At 35.2% G+C, this 21,781-nt stretch overlaps 1 protein-coding gene across 1 annotated transcript in view; it reads right to left on the minus strand.

The window, feature by feature from the left end:
- The window catches only part of LanA (laminin subunit alpha), a 178,757-nt gene that overhangs the window by 75,907 nt on the left and 81,069 nt on the right, over window positions 1–21,781 (minus strand). The window contains exons 15-19 of the mRNA XM_074186666.1: window positions 20,198–20,528; window positions 15,353–15,510; window positions 15,146–15,302; window positions 8,566–8,962; window positions 331–1,095 (exon numbers count right to left, since the gene is read on the minus strand). Coding sequence (XP_074042767.1) covers window positions 331–1,095; window positions 8,566–8,962; window positions 15,146–15,302; window positions 15,353–15,510; window positions 20,198–20,528 — 1,808 coding nt within the window. The remainder of the gene's footprint in view (window positions 1–330; window positions 1,096–8,565; window positions 8,963–15,145; window positions 15,303–15,352; window positions 15,511–20,197; window positions 20,529–21,781) is intronic.

The following is a 21,781-nucleotide window of genomic DNA, read 5'->3' on the forward strand; positions in this document are numbered from 1 at the left end:
TATCTATTCTCGAATTAATCTTGGTGATAAGATTATTTTGTTGTACTGCTTAAATTATTATTATACTGTTTTTAGTTTTCCGAGACTAGCATGTTGGTGCTGTTTTGGATAACCCTTTTTTGGATAGTGCTGCTATCTCAATTACTATTTAAAACGTTTATTGTAACCATGATTGCATTATCCGAATAAAGTTCTTAAAAAAATATTATGAGTGACTAATATATGGAAATATTCTAGGATATTATGTGTTACTTCGAGGTTCTTTTATAGTAAGATGCTTTTGTCAATTCATTTATTCATCAGAAATAATAATAATCGAAATAACCTTACCTGGTCGTCAAAGTTTTTGTCCAGTATCGCCCCCGAAGGTAGATGCCTTTCAAATCTTGTAGAACCATCATAATATGTTCCCGTTTAGCTGGTTCTCCAGAGGGGAGTTCGAAATAACTTTCTGTCAAAGTAATTGAAGTTGAAAACTCTGTTGCAGGTGGCGGTTGCTCAAAGTTAGAGAAAGTCAGATAGGTGTCAGCGCCTTCCAAAATAACATCAGGCCCACTCACTGCCGAGCCGCCTTCACTGATCTCATAATAAATTGTGTAGTTCAAATTTCCCCCATAAGAGGTGAGTTTCTTTCCCAAGTAGTCGCGCGGAGCAGAAAAATATACTGTTGATATGTTCACAAACAAAAAGTCCAATCCTATTTCGTTACTTGTTTCATCCATGTCGTCCAACGCAATGTTTACATCAGTAACATTCAAAGTCTCCATCAACGTCAGATGAACAATTTTCCAGTTCTTCATTATATTCAGAGATATCTTGATCAACTGTGAACTGGCGCATCTAGTAGTTTTTCCAAAACAAAAACATTCTGTACATCCTTCTTTGTTATCAGCTTGTAGATTGAATGATCCTTCTCTACAGAAGTCACAATGAGGTCCCACGACTTGATTTTTACAGAAACATTCAGCAGTTACTTGATCGCAAATTTCATCTACTGTTCCGCCGCCAGCACATTCACAAGACTCGCAATATGGAAAAGAGTAGTAACCTGGTTTGCATTTATCACAAGTTCGTCCGATAATATTTTCTTTGCATCTGAAATATTTCAATAGTAAAATAATAATGCCCAAAAGATGTGAGTATTCAATATTTAGATGTTTTCAGTGCAGAAGCCCCAGTTGAGTGAGTGAAGTATAATTGTTCATTTAAAAAGAAAATTTCCAACAGAATTATTGAAAACAAAAAAACTGAATATCAGAAGTCTAGCTGAAAATTCAAATATGTTGGTAGCTGAAATCATCATATTATATTGAATATAATCAACAACTGATGTAGTTACATCATTAACACTCTTCACAATACGCGTTTCACCAACCAAGTTGGCGTCTTCAGAAGACGACGTCTCCATCTTCTAAAGACGGAGGACATGAGGGCCTCATTTGACAGAGTGTCGGAGCCTTCTATATCGGGAGGGGTCGTCTACAGTATTAAAAAAAAAACAGTTACAGGAAATGTTATTATTACAGAGTAGGATGTAACTAAATAAGTGTAAAACATTCAAGGAGGTGATTCCTCATCGAAAAAAAGATAGGATCTTTCATATAAAGAAATTTCATTGGAACATCCCTTAAGATACAGCCCCTTAAAGGGGGTACATAAAATGTGTATAACAATTTTTTTCACAAGCACTAAAAAAGTTACAATATTGAAATTAACCTGACGTTGTTTACTACCAAAAAGACACTTGACCAGAAATTTATTTGGTTTACCCCATGGTTGTAAGGGGTGGAAAACGCAACCCCTAAAATTTATTTCCAATATAACTTTTTGTCTTATCATTTGTTTACCATTTAAAACTTTATTTCCGATAGCCTGTTTCATTCGTAACAAAAAATGTCTCTTGGGTTTTTTGCCCAAAATAAACCAGTTCGCAGCAAAAAATTATTTTACGAACGACTACAGAGATACATCGTCATAAATGCGAAAATACGAAACTAATCTACCTAGTAGGTCGCTATTAGCGATAGTGACAATTAAATTGGTATGACGCTGTCAGTTTGTGAATTTTCGAAATTGAATTAATACTAATTGTATGTTGTTGTTCTGTTCTTAATTTGTTACTTTAATAATTCACTTGTTATTAAAATGGCATACACAAATGAGGAAACAGCTGATATGCATTACGTTTACGGTCTGTCGCAGGGGAATGGGTTAGAAGCTTCTAGAAGATATGATGAAATGTATCCTCCACGGCAGCATCTTTCACATAGAATATTTGCTCGACTTCATTAACGATTACAAGAATATGGTTCATTCGACAAAAGAACGCAGGATTGTGGTCGCCATCGAGAAATACGAACACCACAGCTTGAGGAAGCATTACTTGATTTGATTGAAGAACAACCTACTACCAGTACTAGAAAGATTGCTTTCCAGCTAAATGTTGATCATATGACGATATTTCGAATTTTAAAGGAACAACTCTTATACCATCTGCAACGAGTACAGGCACTGTTACCGCGAGACTTTCCGAATCGTCTTGAATTTTGCAATTGGATGCTGGAAATGATTAGAAGAAATTGTGAATTTCTGAAGACGATACAATTCACAGACGAATGTAGTTTTTCTCGGGACATTATTACCTCATATGGGCTGATGAAAACCCTCACGCTATTGTCGAAACTAACCATCAAGAACAGTTTTCTCTTAACGTGTGGCTTGGAGTTATTGGGGATGATTTAATTGGGCCTCATTTTCTACCTCCTCGATTAAATGGTGAGGCATACGTTCAATTTTTAAGAGAAGTGCATCCGGTACTGCTGGAGGAAGTTCCTTGGGGCATCAGAAGGGATATGTTTTTTATGCATGATGGGGCTCCCGCCCATTTTACTCAAGTAGCACGTCAGCATTTAACTGAAACATATGCAAATCAGTGGACCGGTCGAGAAGGACCACAGAACTGGCCCGCTCGATCCCCGGATCTCAATCCTCTCGATTTCTCTATTGGTGCCATTTACAGCATTTGGTTTATCGTACTCCTGTTCGCGATGTAGAGGACCTAAGATACCGCATCATCGATGCAAGCAGGGTAATCAGAGAGACTCCAGGAATATTTGAGAGAGTACGTGGCTCAATGCGCCGACGTCTAGACGCATGCGTAATATCTGAAGGTAGACATATTGAACATTTACTATGATTTCTACATGTGTGTTTTGTTATTAATAAATTAGTTTTGTTTAGTACCCTTCAATCGTTTAATGCAGGTACTAACTACAAAATAACAATAAATCCAGTTCGCATTTATGACGATGTATCTCTGTAGTTGTTCGTAAAATAATTTATTGCTGCGAACTGGTTTATTTTGGGCAAAAAACCCAAGAGACATTTTTTGTTTGGAATGAAACAGGCTATCGGAAATACATTTTTAAATGGTAAACAAATAATAATACAAAAAGTTACATTGGAAATAAATTTTAGGGGTTACGTTTTCCACCCCTTACAACCATGGAGTAAACCAAATAAATTACTGGCTAAGTGTCTTTTTGGTAGTAAAAAACGTCAGGTTAATTTCAATATTGTAACTTTTTCAGTGCTCGTAAAAAAATTGTTATACAAATTTTATGTACCCCTTTTAAGGGGGTACATAAAGTACAGGTACATACAGTCCCCTTTAAGGGACTGTATCTTAACAAGGAATGTTCCAATGAAGTTTCTTCATATGAAAGATCCTATCTGTTTTTCGATGAGGAATCACCTCCTCAAATGTTTCACACTTATTCAGTTACACCCTGTATATGGAATAAATATTAAAAATAATGGAATATAGAAATGTATAAAAGTAGATGCTAAAACAAACACAGTATATACAACAATATTTCAAAGAGGAATGAGTATATAACACAAAAAGTTACAAATCACGCAATGTAACAGTACTGACACAAAAGTTATTTATAGTATTATTGAAAGTGATTGTGGAAGTGAATATCGCAGTGTTCACAGATTTTATTGAAGCTTCTGCACATAAAATTCAATGGTGAGCGTAGCAAAATATTTGTGCGTGATGCTTCGCAATAGAATTTCAGATTGTGTCGACCTTCACTTCTTGGTACTAAGAAATTGATCTCGAGTAAAAGAACCGTACAGTCAATATTGTTGTTGAGTAATTTATGCAGGAATTTTATACCAAGGATAACTATCGTACTATCGGTAGTGTGCACATGTCTTCCCGTCACGAGCTAAGAATGAAAAAAAATAATACCCTTTTTGTACAGAGTTTCGATACCTACTTTTAGTAATATATCAGATATACTCAAGTGAATGTGTTTTTCTTAACGCCATTAAGAAACATTTCACTTAGATTCAAAAATACCGTGCAATTCAAGAAAGTCGATATTCTTTTAGTGCATTCCCGTCAGTAACAACAATAATAATAGTAGAAATAATACGTATGCCGCCTTTCACACCTAAAATCTGCAGGATTATCTTTCCCATCTCTGTGGGCAGAACTCTGGAGCTTCTCTTCAATCTGCTGATGAGGTAGTGGAACTGGCAGTTCTATCTCCGGTTGGCTTGACTTCACCATTGGTGAAGCGAATTGGAAAACGCGCTCTAAGAAATCAAGTCTCTGAAGCCACAACAACTGGAGTAGATGCAGAGGTTCAAAGTGTACTTACAGAAAAGGATACCTTGCAAATCAACACTGCCTTATACAACGCCGCTCAATCACTTTCTTTACCGAAAAGTGGAATCCACCTATTCAAGACGGACACTTGAATGGCGAATACATAAGGTGGAAGCTAATATGCTTTTAATTCACATAGTGAGGAGAGTAAATGATAAAGTAAGACGTATCCATCACACTTCAAGTCAAAAAGTATTGTTGTAAATCATGCCCGAAAGAAAATAACGCCAGCCGCCACTGGTAACCATAAACCAAACGTGACGTAGCTAAGAGAGCGCGAATGCACAATGTTCCCTGCCGCTCTATAGGCAGCGAGAATAATGCTTCCGATTTCGGCGAAATTTTCTAGCGCATTCGATTACGATATAAAAACGCTAGCTGCGAGACAGTCAAGTGGATGTTACAGTGCGGTACGCGAAGTGATCTGGTAAGGTGATAGACATTCAAATAATAGTTGAAGTTTTAGTTGAAGTGTTTGAAATATTCGAAGTGAATAAAGTTAAGTTTGATTATTCAGTGTAGCCAATTATTGGTCTACCTACGGGGAAAAACGTAACAATATTGATAATCATCGAGCAGCATTTCCTTGATTGGATAAGAATGCTAGCGGCAGCTAAAAAGTCACTGGTGAAGCAAACGAGAAGAATCGCGAAAAATAACAAATTCTGCAAGAATCCTTCTCGTTAGTTTCGGAAAATTCTATTGGTGAAATGATACCGCCATTTACAAAATTTTGTAATTCTGTTTCCACTTTTCCTCTCAAGGAAAATGGTAGTGGTCTAGTCTAGGCTTATGAAATATTGCCGGAGCGTCAGTGGGAATGTTTAATTTCAATTTAAATTTATTGAATTTCCCTAAACGATCAGAAAATACGGACGAATATTTTTGTACTATATTTTCAACTGTATTATCTTCAACATAATTAATTTCTTTGGAACCCATATTATAATTTCTGATAAAATTTCTCCCTAGCAAGGCTGGGCAATCATTATCCATCACGTGAAAATCTAAAAGTTTGACTTTACTGTGAAACTTAACCTCCAAATTTATTTTTCCCTTTGGCCGAATTTTATTCCCAGAATAGTTCATCATTGTTATAGCTGCAGGCTGTAAGGGATAATGTTTGAAATGACTCTCATACATATTAAATGGTGAGACTGAAACAGCCGCCCCTGAAGCTAATTCTAATTTGAATATCTTATATAAATTTCAATATAAATAGGTACATCCTTATCGTTTAGTAAACAAAGAACAGGAGACTCATTTTCTGGCCTTCCATTTTCTAGTAATCTTAAATTTCTATTTGTTTTTTTTACATGCCGCTCTGAGGTGTCCCCTACTTTTACAACCAGAACAAATATAATCCTTGTAAGGGCACGAATTTGGAAAATGTCCTCTCCCACAACGAAAGCACTTCACGTTTGCCTTTTCACTAGCACTGGTATTCGCGTCACTTCCTCCTTGATATTGTGTAGATTCCCCCCGTAAAGAATAACGGCTCTGATTTCCTGATCGGGCGGTTCTTACATTCTGCCGGTGATCACTCCTCGAACTGTTTCCAATACGGTTTATTCCTGCATCTTCCTCCAGCGCTGGCTCTTTTTTCACCTCCGTTTCCATCCTAGACTCTTTGATTCCCTCGATTGCAGCTTCTTCAATTAGAGCAGAGCTTTACTGAAATTTGCATCGACTCTCAGCCCCAATATCCAATATCCAACATTATATCTTGTTATGAATATATCTGTCAGTTTTGTGTCTAACTGTGTTCCAAATTGACAGTTGCTGGTCAATTTTTTTAGTGGTACTGCCCAATCTTGCACCGATTCATTATCTAGTTTGTGTGCTGAGTAATACTTTGCTTTCTCTACCCACACACTCCGTGTTTCATTATAATAATCATCAAGATGTTTCAGGATAACATTATAACCACTATTTTCCGGTTTATTCGGTATCGACAGAGCAACTAGCAGCTGATAGGCTTCTTCGGCTAAACTGTTTAGTAAAACTGCTCGCTTAATATTTTCATCTGAAATGTTTCGCGCTATGAAGTGTTGTTCTAACCTTTTTATAAAAACTTGCCACCCACGTGTTTTCGGATCGAAAACAAGACTCAATGCAAGGTCAACTACCGAGGCCATTTTGCGATACACTCGATCTTATTCTAAGTGCTAAATACGGCAGTCTGTAGTTTTAACCCTGCGTCCGACACGTGGACTTTTGTAACATTTGTAGACACGTGGGGTGTGTGAGACCCCAATATGATTTTTCTGTTAAAATTAACATTTTCTTGAATTTTAACATAGTTGTTTTGAGAATTCTATACTGTAATATCTCCTTTGCAAAAAAATTATCTTCGATTTACCAAAACGAGCAATAAACCGTTATATTCCGTCTTTACCAAAACAATGAGTTCTTTTAATGTAAAAAAATGTAGGTTTACTCGAAGAAGTCTTTTGCACATAAAACGACTAAATAAATATCAAATTGCTGATTCAAACAGATAATGAAACATCATAAGATAGAAATTGAAAAAAATATATTATCGAAAAGCATAAAAAAATTACAGGTCATCAACATTTGCCACTTCTACGCAAGACATATTAATTTATTGCATTTGTTACGAATGTTTTTTGTATTTCGATAAGGGACACGATGGCAATCTTGACACCTTCCTTGTCCATTTTGTTTAAGTCTTTTGGATGGAGGTTCTACAGTTTCGCCTCTGATCTTCGAAATCTGGATAGTTACTAAAAATGCTAACATTATCGCTCGTTTCATTACCATCAGATTCGTCAATTTCATCATCACTTCCTATTTCATCCCATAAAGACTGAGGACGGGCCATTTCTCGCTCATAATCACCTTTTTTTATCGAATAATCTAAAAAACTACCCGATTTAGTTTGATTTGAATGCGCACGATTTTGGACCATAGACACGTGGGGTTTCGTGCACCCCAGTTGCTTTATAACAGGTCTGATTCAAACATACGTCAAACGACGACTGATTTGAGATGTGAATATGAGAGTGGAGGCTATATGCGGAAGCTACTGAATATATTCGACGCTGGGGCGCCAATTTCGAAAAGTTATATGGAATTTTCTACGACTGGGGTATGTCACACCCCACGTGTCAGACGCAGGGTTAATCCTCGTCGCCAAGTGTAATGTTTCTGGATTTCCACAAATGATACAACTTTATCATTCAGCAAAGGATATATTGTTAAAAAATAATTAAACCGTATCATCAAATCGTATTCACAAAACTGTCAGTGATCTCAACCACGACCTCCAGCCCTTTCCGATACGCGCAGGTGCCTAGGAATCTGGCAGATCGGGTTGCGCTATGACATATTGATTAATAGCGATTGTTCGTAAACAGGATGATATTTCAATACAGTATACAAAGATCATCCACATATTGTGGATAATCCGTCAACCTCGGGTGGAATCCTTCGGAAAGGACATTCATGAACAATCGCAAATACTCAGCCTAGACTTCAGCCTCAGCTCGAAACTCACTGTGGAGAGCTTCAACGACCTGAACGTAATGAACCGATAAACATCGAAGATATTCGAAGAGCTCTGTTGGGTTCAAAGGAATTCGCTGCTCCGGGCCTGGATAGGTTTAATACTTTGGTGGGAAAAAACTACCAATCACCCACATCCACTTTTCTTGGTTGGATGGGGAGTGTAGGTTTCGGACTGATATAAATACGTAAAGATATCTCTATTTATAAAATATTTGTAATATGCGTAATTGAACTTTCTAGATTTCAGGATTCAATCTCTAAAAGAACTCTTTTAATTGCCTACATGAAGGGCTCTCTGCACTAAATTCATTAATTTCAAAAGTTGAACAACAAAATGCATGGATACCACTTACGGACATTCTCCACTTCTGAGGTCACACTGTCTTGAACCATTTATTCCTAAGTAATTACATTTGCATTCGTCGCAACCAATAATTGGATCGTACCCATATGTGTCAGGTTCACATTGATCACAGTTTGGACCAGTAACGTGAGGTGGGCAAATACATTCACCCGTGTTGGGTTCGCAATAAGCTATTGATGGACACTGGCAAGGTTTACACTCAGGAAATCCGAAATATCCTGTTTTGCAGGCTTCACACTTGCGTCCAATTATATTCGGTTTGCATTGGCACTGACCCCCAAACTTTTCACATTCGAAACTGAGAGAACCATCAAAATCACAAAGACATGGAAGGGCGCCTGTATTGTGTCCGGCAGTGATAGAAAATACAGAGTCCCGGCAGAATCCTGTAATAGAAAAAAGTTTTTTCATTATTATAAAATTTTAATTTGTACAAAAAATACTCATATAGTGCCTTCATTTCAAAACTTCCCACCTCTAGTTTTTCGTTCAGCAGGGAGAATTTGCCGTAGGCAAATTTAGATATCGAGGGGGAAGTTTAAAACCTGTGCCAGTGGTATTTTAGGTTTAACCCCTTTACCCCTAGCTACCCCCACTTAATAATTTAAAATGGCACCCCCATCTTGTAATACATAATTTTAAAGATCTTAAAAATCCTCACTCAACCCCATTTAGAAAACTGAAATTGGTTGATCCGTTCTCGTAAAATAGGGCAAAAAGAAAATGAATTATAACAAAATGCAAACATTTATGGAACCGCTAGGGCTGACTCAATAACGGTATGTTTTTGTCTCTTTTTTACACAGTGTTTTTTGCTTTAGCTGAAAGTGAGATAAGGGCACACAGTTGCTCCTTGGCGTCAGTTACAATTAAATGGTGAAAAAATTTATCAGAATTAGTTATTCCTGATTTTAAACTGTTTGTCAAGTGGTCTCAGTTGCACTGACAGTAATACAAATCGTAATGGTGTACACTTTACAAGAAAGAACTGAAATTATTTTTATTTATGGCACTGAAGATAGCCCGAGTTTTCAATGAAAGGCATGCAGGACAAAATGTGAGTCACCGATATGTTCTAGACCTTCAAAAATTTGAAGAGACCGGTTCTGTGTGCAACAAAGCAGTAAAGCAGCCGAGAGTTCTTACGGAAGCCGCACAGATTGAGATTTTAGGCCAATCCGCCATTGAGCCTACTACTTCAATTTCGAAAGTCGCTAAGTTAGTAAATATTTCAGTTGGTTCTATAGACTAAGTTTTAAAAGTAAACAAGTGCTTTCCTTACAAAATGAGTATTCTTCAGCAACTTCAGTGATGATTCAACTTTTTTTCTTAATGGCTTTGTAAATAAGCATAACTGTAGATACTGGAATAATGAAAATCCACACTTGTTTCGATAGGATCATACGCAATATCCACAAAAAATAAACGTCTGGGCTGGAATTCTGGGAAACGAAATAATTGACCCTATTTTTATTGAAGAAAATTTAACTGGTCAATTGTATTTAAACTTATTGGAGAATGTAATTGATCCACTAATAACACATTCCTTAGAACACCAAGTTGATGAAGACAACCCGCTCTTGGATGAACGAAATTTACATTTTCAACAGGACGGTACACCGCCACACTTCGCATTACATGTCCGACATGGCTCGATCAACGGTATCCTGACAAATGGATTGGCAGAAGAGGCGTTCTGGAATGGCCGGCGAGATCTCCGGATTTAACGTCGTTGGATTTATTTCTCTGGGGTTATTTGAAGACAATGGTATAAAAAACTCCCCCGCAGGACATTCAGGAGCTAAGACACAGGATTACTGACACATGCAGACAAATTAATAACGAAACATTTACAAAAGTCCGACAGGAATTCGAGAATAGATTGTACGTTTGCTTAGCTACCAATGGTGAACATTTTGAACACCAAAGAAAGTAAGGTACATTTATTTAATTGCAATAGCTATTATTTTATTTTTTATTATAATTAATTTTTTTGTCCTATTTTACGAGAACGGATCAACCAATTTCAGTTTTCTAAACGGGATTGAGTGAGGATTTTTAAGATCTTTAAAATGATGTTTACAAGATAGGGGGTGCCATTTAAAATTATTAAGTCGGGGTAGCTAGGGGTAAGGGGGTTAAACCTAAAATACCACTGGCACTGGTTTTAAACTTCCCCTTCGATTTCTAAATTGACGTATTTTTTGACTACGGCAAATTATCCCTGCTAAACGAAGTACTAGGGGTAGGCAGTTTTGAAATGAAGGTACTGTATATAACTTCAAAGATATCTATTTCGGCATTGGTCTAATAAACGAAAACAAACAAATATGATAATTTAAATCATTTCCACAAATGTTCTTTGGATCTATTTTGATTTTTTTGAGTTGGAAACTTGTTTAACGCCATTTGGTAATTCATTATAGGCAATTATTTCTACACAAAATATAGATTTTCTGAAAAACGCAGATTTGAGATTTTTTGTTAAGAGATAATCAGACTTGAAAGTCTCAATCTAGTTGAAAAATCTATCTTCTGGCTTATCTCTAACCTGGATATTTATCCTATTTATTTGTCATTACTTTGACTGTGTTTTATTTGATTCACTGATATCACACCAAAACATTATGTACATAAAAACAAGCTGTAGTATCATTCGATTTTCATATGAATAGATTTTTGTGAATCTTTTATAATATTTATTTTCATTATTATTGAGTTTCAGTAGAAACAGATATGCACAGTGGGGGAGAATGTCATTAACCTAGTTTTGGCCATGTTCAAAGTGAGTATATTTTTATCGACCCATATCCGAATCTTTTTCATATTTATTTCAGTCGTATAAAATACCTCTTCCCAAATTGTTTAAAATAAATATAATGGCAGTATCATCGGCTACAAATGATATGATTGATATGCCCCTCAAAATCTCACACGTGATAGACTGTTAATTGATACAAGGAACGGTACTGGTCCCAACACTGTTCCTTGGGAAATACCCATTTCAATTTTCAGAGTTGAATTGAGAGTTTCACCCACCTTGACCTTCTGTGATAAGTAATTTGATATTAGTTGTAAGACTTGTCCTCTGACACCATAATATTGAAGTGTTTGTAAAAACGTATCATGTGATAAGGATTCAAAAGCCTTGGTTAGGTCTTTAGAGGCTGCCATTTAATCGAGTCGTTCATGTCTTTGATAGTTTTATTGAGAAAGTCACCAATTATATTCTCTGTACTGGATGAAACTAATATGTCTTTCATTTATGACATTGAACCTTTCGAGGAAGCTAACGAGTCTATTTGTGAGTGATTTTGGGAAAAATGTTCATCACTGAACTTTTTTTCGTCTTGTCTTGTTTGATGATAATGTATAATTTCATGTTCAATAAATTTCAATTGGAATGTTTTCTATTCTTCATAATGGACTACAGAAAAATGCATACTTTTGATTTATACATTGAATTCATGTCGAGTAAACATTTTGATTTATACAGAGTGGTCCAACGGAAAGTATGCACCTTGCTATTCTCCTTTTTTCGTAACTTAACGCAAAAATGCTCGGACAGGTCAATTTTGCTTTTGAGGGGGACACATTTTAGATATATTTTTCTACCTGTGCCTTCAACCCCCTAGCGAGGGTGAGTAACAACCCTAAAATTTTAAACGGAAAGTGGGGTCGAGTGATATATCATTTGAAAGTGTACAAAATTATCTTTCCAATAATACCTAATTTGTTGTATTTCACTCAAACATGTAGGTATTATGAAGAAAAACAACTACAACCCAGTACTTTGAAATGTGTAATTGACTTAGTAGAATCCTACTTCAGCAAGTGCTGAAAATATGACCCATTTGCTTCCATACAATAATACAGATTTTGTTCAAATCTATTCCTAACATTCTGTAACATATCAGGTGTTATACTTCTGCACTCTGCTGTAATTCGTTGGCGAAGATCTTCTATGGACTCGGGCTGCGTAGCAAAACATTTATTTTTCAAGTGTCCCCAAAGGAAAAAGTCTAAAGGCGATAAATCAGGTGACCTGGCAGGCCATTCGATGGGGTTCTCCTTCCAATCCACCGTCCAGGAAACCGGTCATCTAAAAACTCTCTTACCGGAGCAACATCGTGAGAAGGTGCTCTATATTGCTGGAAATGAAGCCAATCATCATTATGATTTTGGTCATTTTCAATTATTTCTGTTATGAGAGGATCAATGGTATCTTCAAGCATGTTCAGGTAGACCTCACCAATTAAATTCCCAGGAATAAAAAGTGGCCCTACGATATGACTACATAATATGCCACACCAGACATTGATTTTTTGAGGGTACTGGGTATGGACCTCTCGGAATAAGTGTGGGTTACTGTCATCCCAGTAACGGCAATTATGCCTATTCACAGCTCCATTAAAAAAATGTACTCTCATCGGAAAAGCACCTATTGAATGATAGGTGTGGATCATCAATCAGTAGCTGGCTCAGTTGTTCACAAAATTGCAGCCTTCTATCAGGATCATCTTCGTTGAGTTCCTGTACTAATTTAATTTTGTACGCATGAAATTTATAGGCTTTTAATATCCGTATTATGGACGAACGGGAGATACCTGAGGCTGCAGCAAGCTGACGGGTACTTTGAGTATGATCCATTTCAACATGTCCCAAAACAGCAACTTCCACTGCTTCATTTCTGATCGGTTTCCGTGGCTGGTGTTTCACATTACAGACAGATCCGGTATCGACAAACTTTTGAACTTGGCAACGTACGAATCATTCACATTTTTTCCGGGATGACTGTTATTAAAGAGGCGAGCAGTAAGTCTAGCACAACTATTATGTTGATAATAAAGTTTAACAATTTCAACTCGTTCAGGAATGGAATAAACCATTTTTACAGTAAAGTTGAAGTAATTTCAAAAGCAACCGAACTGAATCAATCAACGTTTGCCTATATTCTTTTTGTACACTTATCTGCTGTTGTTATTTGAACCAAAAAACGCACGAGAGAAATTGAGGAATGTAGTAGTGATAAAAATGCCGTTTTTTCCGCATTTTTATTAACACCAAAAATATCGAGTAAATGTTCTTGCTTTTTTTATAACTATTCATGTAAATACAACAAATTAGGTATCATTGGAAAGATAATTTTGTGCCCTTTCAAATGATATATCACTCGACCCCACTTTCCATTTAAAATTTTAGGGTTGTTACTCACCCTCGCTAGGGGGTTGAAGGCACAGGTAGAAAAATATATCTAAAATGTGTCCCCCTCAAAAGCAAAATTGACCTGTCTGAGCATTTTTGAGTTAAGTTACAAAAAAAGGAGAAAGGCAAGGGGCATACTTTTCGTTGAACCACTCGATATAGACTTTCACTTGATTCTATGAAAAGTAAATGAAAAATGCATTTTAAGGCTTTATTTTGTAAACTCCTCAATGGCTTCATAGTTGTATTTGAAGCAATGTGGAGTGAAGAAGTAAATTCAGCTTCAGATGCTTCAAAAAAATAGTTTCTTATTTCATATAGAATCCCAATGATTGGGATTCGAATCACATCATGCTGGATATTCCATGAAAAAATTTCATCTATATGTAAACCTAAAAACAAAAAGCCAGTGGACCTTTCAATTTTGTTGTATCCTAACACTCATTTGAAAGTTGCTATCTTACAAAGCTTTTAATTGGAAAACATAAATGAAGATTCTTTAAAATGCAAAGTAAATTCGTGTATTTTGCGCCAAATATCTATTTGTTTTTAATAATATTCTATTAGCTGGTGTAATAATTGGGAATCTCCTTTGAAATAGATCAGTTGTATCATAAGCAAGTATTACTAATTTTCCAAAAAACTGAAATTTCGATATAAAATTTATATAAATAAGACAGTTCCTAATATAGATTCCTGGGGCACTCCACAATTTTTTTATGAAAATTTCCCAGTCTCCAAAGACAGATTGATTTCTATCACTTAAATAATTTTGAAACCATATTTTTATGTGAGGAAAGGTTGGTTGGGTGACAGGATCAATTTTTTCGAAAAAACAATTGTTTTTCTTGCCGAAGTTTCGAATGCAATTAAATTATTTTTCAGGGCTCGAAAAGAAGTTTCTTTCTGTTGATATTACTATTTTAAAAACCATTCGACATATCAAATGCACTTCATTAGTTCGAACTTTCATCGTCTAATATGATATAAATTGGTTTGAAATCCCTGAAAGAATCTAAAATAAAATTAAAAAGATTAGTTGGAAAATAACAATCATATAAAGCAAATAAACATACTAATGTTGGTGTTGTCTCGAAAATTTGGTTGTTGCATTTTTTTTAAATGTATCTAATATGTGTATTGATTTTTGAAATAGTAATATTAACAAAACGAAACCAGTCAAAGAAAAAAACTATGTGTATCTATCATCAGTCATAGAAAAAGTAACGTTCCTGAAATGTAAATAACAAAATTGTCAGTTAAGCTAGTGAAAAGTCAATACTCCCACGGAAATAAGCAACCGTAAAAATATTTTTTGTAAGTTTCACAACCGGAAATGTTAGACTCCAAAACCAATTTCATACCTTCAACTGTAGTATTAATATTGAAGTGGTTGCTACCGCACAAAGAAATAAATTCTCCGGTTCTGTCCAAATCTTCTTGTATTAAGTTTTGTTCGCTGTACAGGTCTGCGGGAACAATTAAAAGATAATCAAGAAATACGTTTTTGTTGTCCGGTTGCTGGAAAAAAGTTATTGTTAATAATGGGATAACTTTCAGTTCGCTCCTACCTTTAAAGTTATCATGAAATTTTCAGTGAGTGAGAATTTGTTATTATTATCTGCTTGTTCAATAACTGATCTGCATCCAGACTCTGAGGGACAGTGTTCCACAGGTACCTTCGCTTCGTAAAACTGACCATTTTGAATGATTACGTCTAGATCGAAAACTGAAATATAATACACATGTTATTTTATTGTTCCAGACAGTATAATTTTAATATTGGTAAAATATATAGCTTCTCATATAAAAATATGACATTAAGTGAGAAGGAAAAAATGTACAGCTGGTAATAATGTTGCCGTATTAACTTACATAGAAACATAAAAACATTCAACACTCAAAAGTTACAATATTGGGTAGAACTAGAATATCTCAAATATTTTTATGATGGCTATAGGAAATCTATACAGAGCTATTCACTGGACACTGTCCATTTAAAGGACACCTGAACAAAATGGGGGTATCATGGGCAAACAATGAATGAAGAAAGAGATCCAGCTCATCAGATTCTTGCAAATGTCAGTCACACGTTCATAGCAGATAATCAATTGATGAACAATATAAATTATATCCAGAAGAATTTCCAACAAAGGGCCTATACCAACTAGACCAGGGAACAAAATTGTTGGAATTTATGTAATTAAATGATGACAGATGAAATGCAATGAGCCTATAAATAAGGCTTCATTGTTTCCCGAACACTTCATAATAATGGACAAGTTAGAAGTCTCCAGAATATCAAAACAAAGGTTCGTGATGAGAAAGAAATTAGTGTTAGGGAGCTAGCCGAAAAAAGAATGTACATTTGGAAGACTTAATAAATATTTTTGAGAGAATCCTACGTACTTATATCATGGAATATACAGGGTGTCCCGGTTCATGACGATAAACCTTGAGGTGGTAATAGCTGAGGTCATGACTAGCTCATAACAGGAAAAAAGTTTAGGTAATAGTGTTTTCGTTTTCGAGATATCGGAAATTTCCTTTTTTTTCGAAAATCGGCGACTCGGTTTAGTATTTTCAATGTTACGTCATAAAAACATGACTTATCCACAGCAAAAAAAACTATTTTGTATAGCTAAATAATATTCGCACATGACAGTAATACCAAAAGCTTGCGATCATTGGAATTAACTGGAAAAAAAAATAAAATAAATTTTGAAATGAAACAAATTTTTTGGTCAACTTTGACCTATCACAGTGAAAAAAAATGTACTGTGCTTGGCTGAAAAGTATTTCAGAAAGTTGGCACATTTAATGGAGATTCCAAAATGGTGTAATAGTTAACTTTCTATCAGACCTCCAAGAAAATATTGAAGCAAGAAGAAAAAAGGTATTAAGAATCCAATTATAAATGACAATATCAATTATCACAAAACATTAGCACTGGGTAAAAAACATCCACAAAATAAAAAATGATGTCTCAAAAAATAACAAAAGAAACGAGTCCAAACAGGTTTCCTTCCAAGGCCCCCTCCCCTTCCCCGACGCTACCGCGTCCACGCTTCTTTGTATCATTCATATTAGTTCGTTTTTCGCTGTTCATTGTATCGCACGTGTATTTCTGTTATCGATAAGAACTAACGATCGCTGCTCTGAACTGTATTTTGAAACTGTTTTGTGATTTGGATATTTTTAATAATGTCGGCTTATTATACTCTACTGCAATATGCGAATATGCATTTTATTTACGGCGAATGTCGCGGTAATGCAAATGCAGCAGCCCGGTTGTATCGAGAACGGTATCCAAACGAGGAGTGATATCCGGATTTCCGAGTCTTCATTAATGTGCATCGATCCTACACGGAAGGAGTAATTCCTGGAAGACAGGTAAATCGCGATGCAGGAAATATCCTTGGTCCAGATGTTGAAGAAGAGGTTCTGGCTTGCGTGGAAGAGAGTCCAGATATTTCGGTACGTGCGATTGAAAGACAAATCGGAATTCCAAAAACTGTTGTGCATCGCATTCTTCCAGTGCACAGGTACCATCCATACCACTTGCAAAGAGTGCAAACATTACTGCCACGAGATCATGCACCAAGAGTTTTGTTCTGTCAAAGAATGCTGGTGAGACACGCGGCTGATCCTGACTTTCTTAGTAAGATTCTGTGGACTGACGAGAGTACGTTTAAAAAAGACAACTTCATAAATATGCACAACTTGCATTGCTTGAGCTTGGCTAATCCACATGCCATCAGAGAAGACCGCTCACAATACCAGTTTAAAATTAATTTGTGGTGCGGAATCATTAATGACCAAGTAGTAGGACCCATTGAAATACCTGGAGCGTTTAATGGTCAAAACTATTTAGAATTACTAAGGGCATGTGGGTGCAAAATGATGGCTGTCCTGCACACTACGTAAGGGATTACCTAGAAGAAGAATTTCCTGGCAGATGGATTGGTCGACTTGGACCAATTCTCTGGCCAGCCCGCTCCCCGGATCTAAATCCTATGGATTTTTTTATTGGGGGTTCCTCAAAGAAAATGTTTACTTTAAACCGATAGAACCTGCAGAGAATCTTCGTGATCGTATTAACGGCGCCGCTGAAACGTGCAATCGATTACACAAGGCACGATTTGTGACACGCTCTTTTATTCGCAGATGTCGTACCTGTATCTGGGCAGGTGGTGCTCAGTTCGAGCATTTATTGTAAAAGCTTTTAATAAAGTTTGCTTACATGATTGATTTGATTTTTATTTTTTAATTACAATACATAGTACTGTATCTACAAAATTATCCCACAAATAAATTTTCCTTGAAAGATTACGAAGGGTGAAAAAAATTTTTTTCTTCTACCTTCAATATTTTGTAGAGTAGAGTATAATAAGCCGGCATTATTAAAAATCATATGAATGATACAAAGAAGCGTGGACGCGGTAGCGTCGGGGAAGGGGAGGGGGCCTTGGAAGGAAACCTGTTTGGACTCGTTTCTTTTGTTATTTTTTGAGACATAATTTTTTATTTTGTGGATGTTTTCCACCCAGTGCTAATGTTTTGTGATAATTGATATTGCCATTCATTCTTGGATTCCTAATACCTTTTTTCTTCTAGCTTCAATATTTTCTTGGAGGTCTGATAGAAAGTTAACCATTACGCCATTCTGGAATCTCCATTAAATGCGCCAACTTTCTGAAATACTTTTCAGCCAAGCACAGTACATTTTTTTCACTGTGATAGGTTAAAGTTGACCAAAAAATTTGTTTAATTTCAAAATTTATTTTATTTTATTTTTTTTTCAGTTATTTCCAATGATCGCAAGCTTTTGGTATTACTGTCGTGTGCGGATATTATTTAGCTATAAAAAATAGTTTTTTTTTGCTGTGGATAAGTCATGTTTTTATGACGTAACATTGAAAATACTAAACCGAGTCGCCGATTTTCGAAAAAAAGAAAATTTCCGATATCTCGAAAACGAAAACACTTTTACCTAAACTTTTTTCCTGTTATGAGCTAGTCATGACCTCATCTATCACCACCTCAAGGTTTATCGTCAAGAACCGGGACACCCTGTATATGGAATAAGGAAATTCAGAGTGTTCTCAATGCTATCTCACTTTATTTGCATTTGCCGATTTTAAACAGAACAGACTTCCGAATATGTTTTACGTGAACATGAGAGAGGACCAAGTAATTATCCAGATATTATAACAATTGCTATTTCAACTTATTTGTAAGATGGAAAACAAATAAATGATAGTGTGTAATCTAGAAAACGGTTAAAAACCTAGCACAATGTATATACAATTTATGTTTTGCATTTTCCTCCTTTTTTACTTTAAGCAAATTAAGTTAAGATCCCAGACAACTAGAGGAGTATTATTCTAGAAAAATCCAAAACTCTTACTTATTTTGTAGCATCTACCTGAAAGTGTTCAAAATGTAATTTGTTGTCGCTGAGAACTATAAAAAATGTGGTTTCTCAATATAGCTTTCGGAAGTATATGTATTTTAACTACAAAAATATAATCCTTCGGTAACATAAATATCCCTTCAAATGTTTACATTTGTGAAATTGAAATTCAAAAACAATGCTAAGTCTGATGTGTTGAGGAGATATACATAAGACCTAGAATAAAATTCGATAGTCACTCGTCTGTTGAGCAACAGGAGCTGAATTCAACGTGACCATCTACAGACCAGTTTCGGAGTATTGCCCCTTGTTAGTGCGTGACAGATCTCACCAAGGCGGCAGGGACTAGACTGACGTCGAAGACAAGATTTGTTTCAACTACAATGGAGTAGTAAGTTTCATATTATGAACAGAACCCCAAGCGATTGAGAAGCATTTCGTATTCTAAAACTTTAAGGACGTAATAGGAAATAATATTTTAACATCCCTGAACTTCTCAAATGCAATTATTTTAATATGTGAATGCATATACCAGTAAAGTTCGTTTAGCATAGAATTTTTTGTAGTTACGAAAACGTCTCTGGAATTGTATCTTAAACAACTTTAACAACATATCAACGAGTTACGTTATGTTTTTTTGGAATAGTGGACAATTTCCAAAAATAATATGAAAAATAGAAATGATATTCAGCTGAAATTTTGCATACGGGCATACTATTAAAAAGCTTTTTTGTGTAACTTTTTCGATTTTGTGTTGAATTAAAAAAAAGAATTACAAAATAATGCGAATAGCGCATCTACTTATTCCTGAGTCTACATCTAATTTGATGCAGACTCTGATCGTCATCCTGTATGATCTAGAACTGTTCATTTTTTCACTTTTATGAAGTATAACAAAGAAAAAAATATTTTTTATAATCTTGAGGGCACTTGATAATACCTATATATTTTCACTTGGGCGCAAAAAATTGAAGGACTCAATGAACTTATTTTCTCTCACCTGGAAATTGTGGTTGATAATAATGAACGATAAATGTATAATATCCAGGGAAAGGAACTCTGCCTTTCAGATCAATTGAGTTATATGAAGGATTCAGCCAAATATATGAACTCTCATTGTTTCCTTTAACTGGTGGTCGATTTTTTCCCAATTCACCTTCAATTTCTTGTTCAAATTGTATTTTTTTGGTTTCGGGTGGGTTACGGAAGGAAGATTTTATACACTTTCCATTCTTCCTTATACAAACGGGTTTAGGTTTGATAAAATCTAAAGACCATTCTTCATATGGAATTGCATATACAGCATGGATTCCAACGTTGGCATTGTCTCCCTGAAATTAGTGATATAAAAATATATATGACAAATATTGCATATCCAAGCGAATGCTAAGGTAAGGAAACTCAAATGAAAACCAAGTTTCTAAAAATTCTCTCAGAAGATAGTTTTACTCTAAAGCAAACCATTCTTTACCTCATTCAGTTCTATTATATCGTCATAAAACTCTGAATTCAGAAGATAGTTTTATTCTAAAGCAAACCATTCTTTATCTCATTCAGTTCTATTATATCGTCATGAAACTCTGAATGGCCTTATTATTGTAGTTTGAGAAGATAAAAGGGCAAACTGTAAGTATTTTAGTATGTGGAATGTTTGAAAATATATGTTAGTTTTATAAATTTGTGTTTTTTCTTCTTAATATTCGGCAGTACATTCGTCCCACTACTTGAGGGGGACTTTATATTCGATCAGTATAATAAAGTAGTTTTTAGATAGATAGATAGATATTTATTCATGCCATTACACATACGTCAAATGTTTTTACATACGTCAAATCAATAATTTGATAAACTCAAAAGAACACACACATACATGTACACCAGACACACATAACTTATATAGGTATATACACATTTACATGTACATAAATAGAATTACACTATTAATTATTAAATTATTAGATACCCTAGGGTAACAGTAACATTACATCCATCAGACTTCGTAAGATGTACATACTTATCTTTTTGAATATAAAAAGAAATCAAAGTATTCTTCGAATGAGTAAAAATTTTCTGCAATAAAAATTTTTTTGATTTTAATTTTGAATCGATTCATATTCAGGGCTACGTCTTTTAGATCAGTGGGAAGAGCATTGTAAAAGTTTATTGCCAGATATATGTAAGAGTGCTTAGTTTTGGTTATTCTTGGTTTAGGCAATCTAAAGTCCATTCTCTTTCTAGTGGGGTATTTATGTATTTCTTCATTTCTAATCATATTGCCTTTGGAGATTTCCTTCCTCATGTAGATTAAGCATTCATATATAAAACAGGAAGGAAGTGTTAAAATTTCAAATTGTCTAAAAATTGGTTTACAATGTTCATTGAAACTTTTCCCAGCCATTATCCTGAGTACTTTTTTTTGTAGGGTAAATATTTTAGCTGAGTGACCCGAGGATCTCCATATTATCAAAGCGTACGTCATTGTTGAATGGAATAATGAAAAATATGATATCCTCAAATACTCTTCCGTTAGTTTGCTTTTCAGTTGTCTTATAATATATGTGGCAGTTGAGAGACGTTTTGAAAG

This window comes from Leptinotarsa decemlineata, unplaced genomic scaffold, assembly GCF_025532065.1.
Source record: "Leptinotarsa decemlineata unplaced genomic scaffold, Ldec_3_MD MMD2_P_RNA_scaffold_4, whole genome shotgun sequence".
In the NCBI taxonomy this organism is placed as follows: Eukaryota; Metazoa; Arthropoda; class Insecta; order Coleoptera; family Chrysomelidae; genus Leptinotarsa; species Leptinotarsa decemlineata.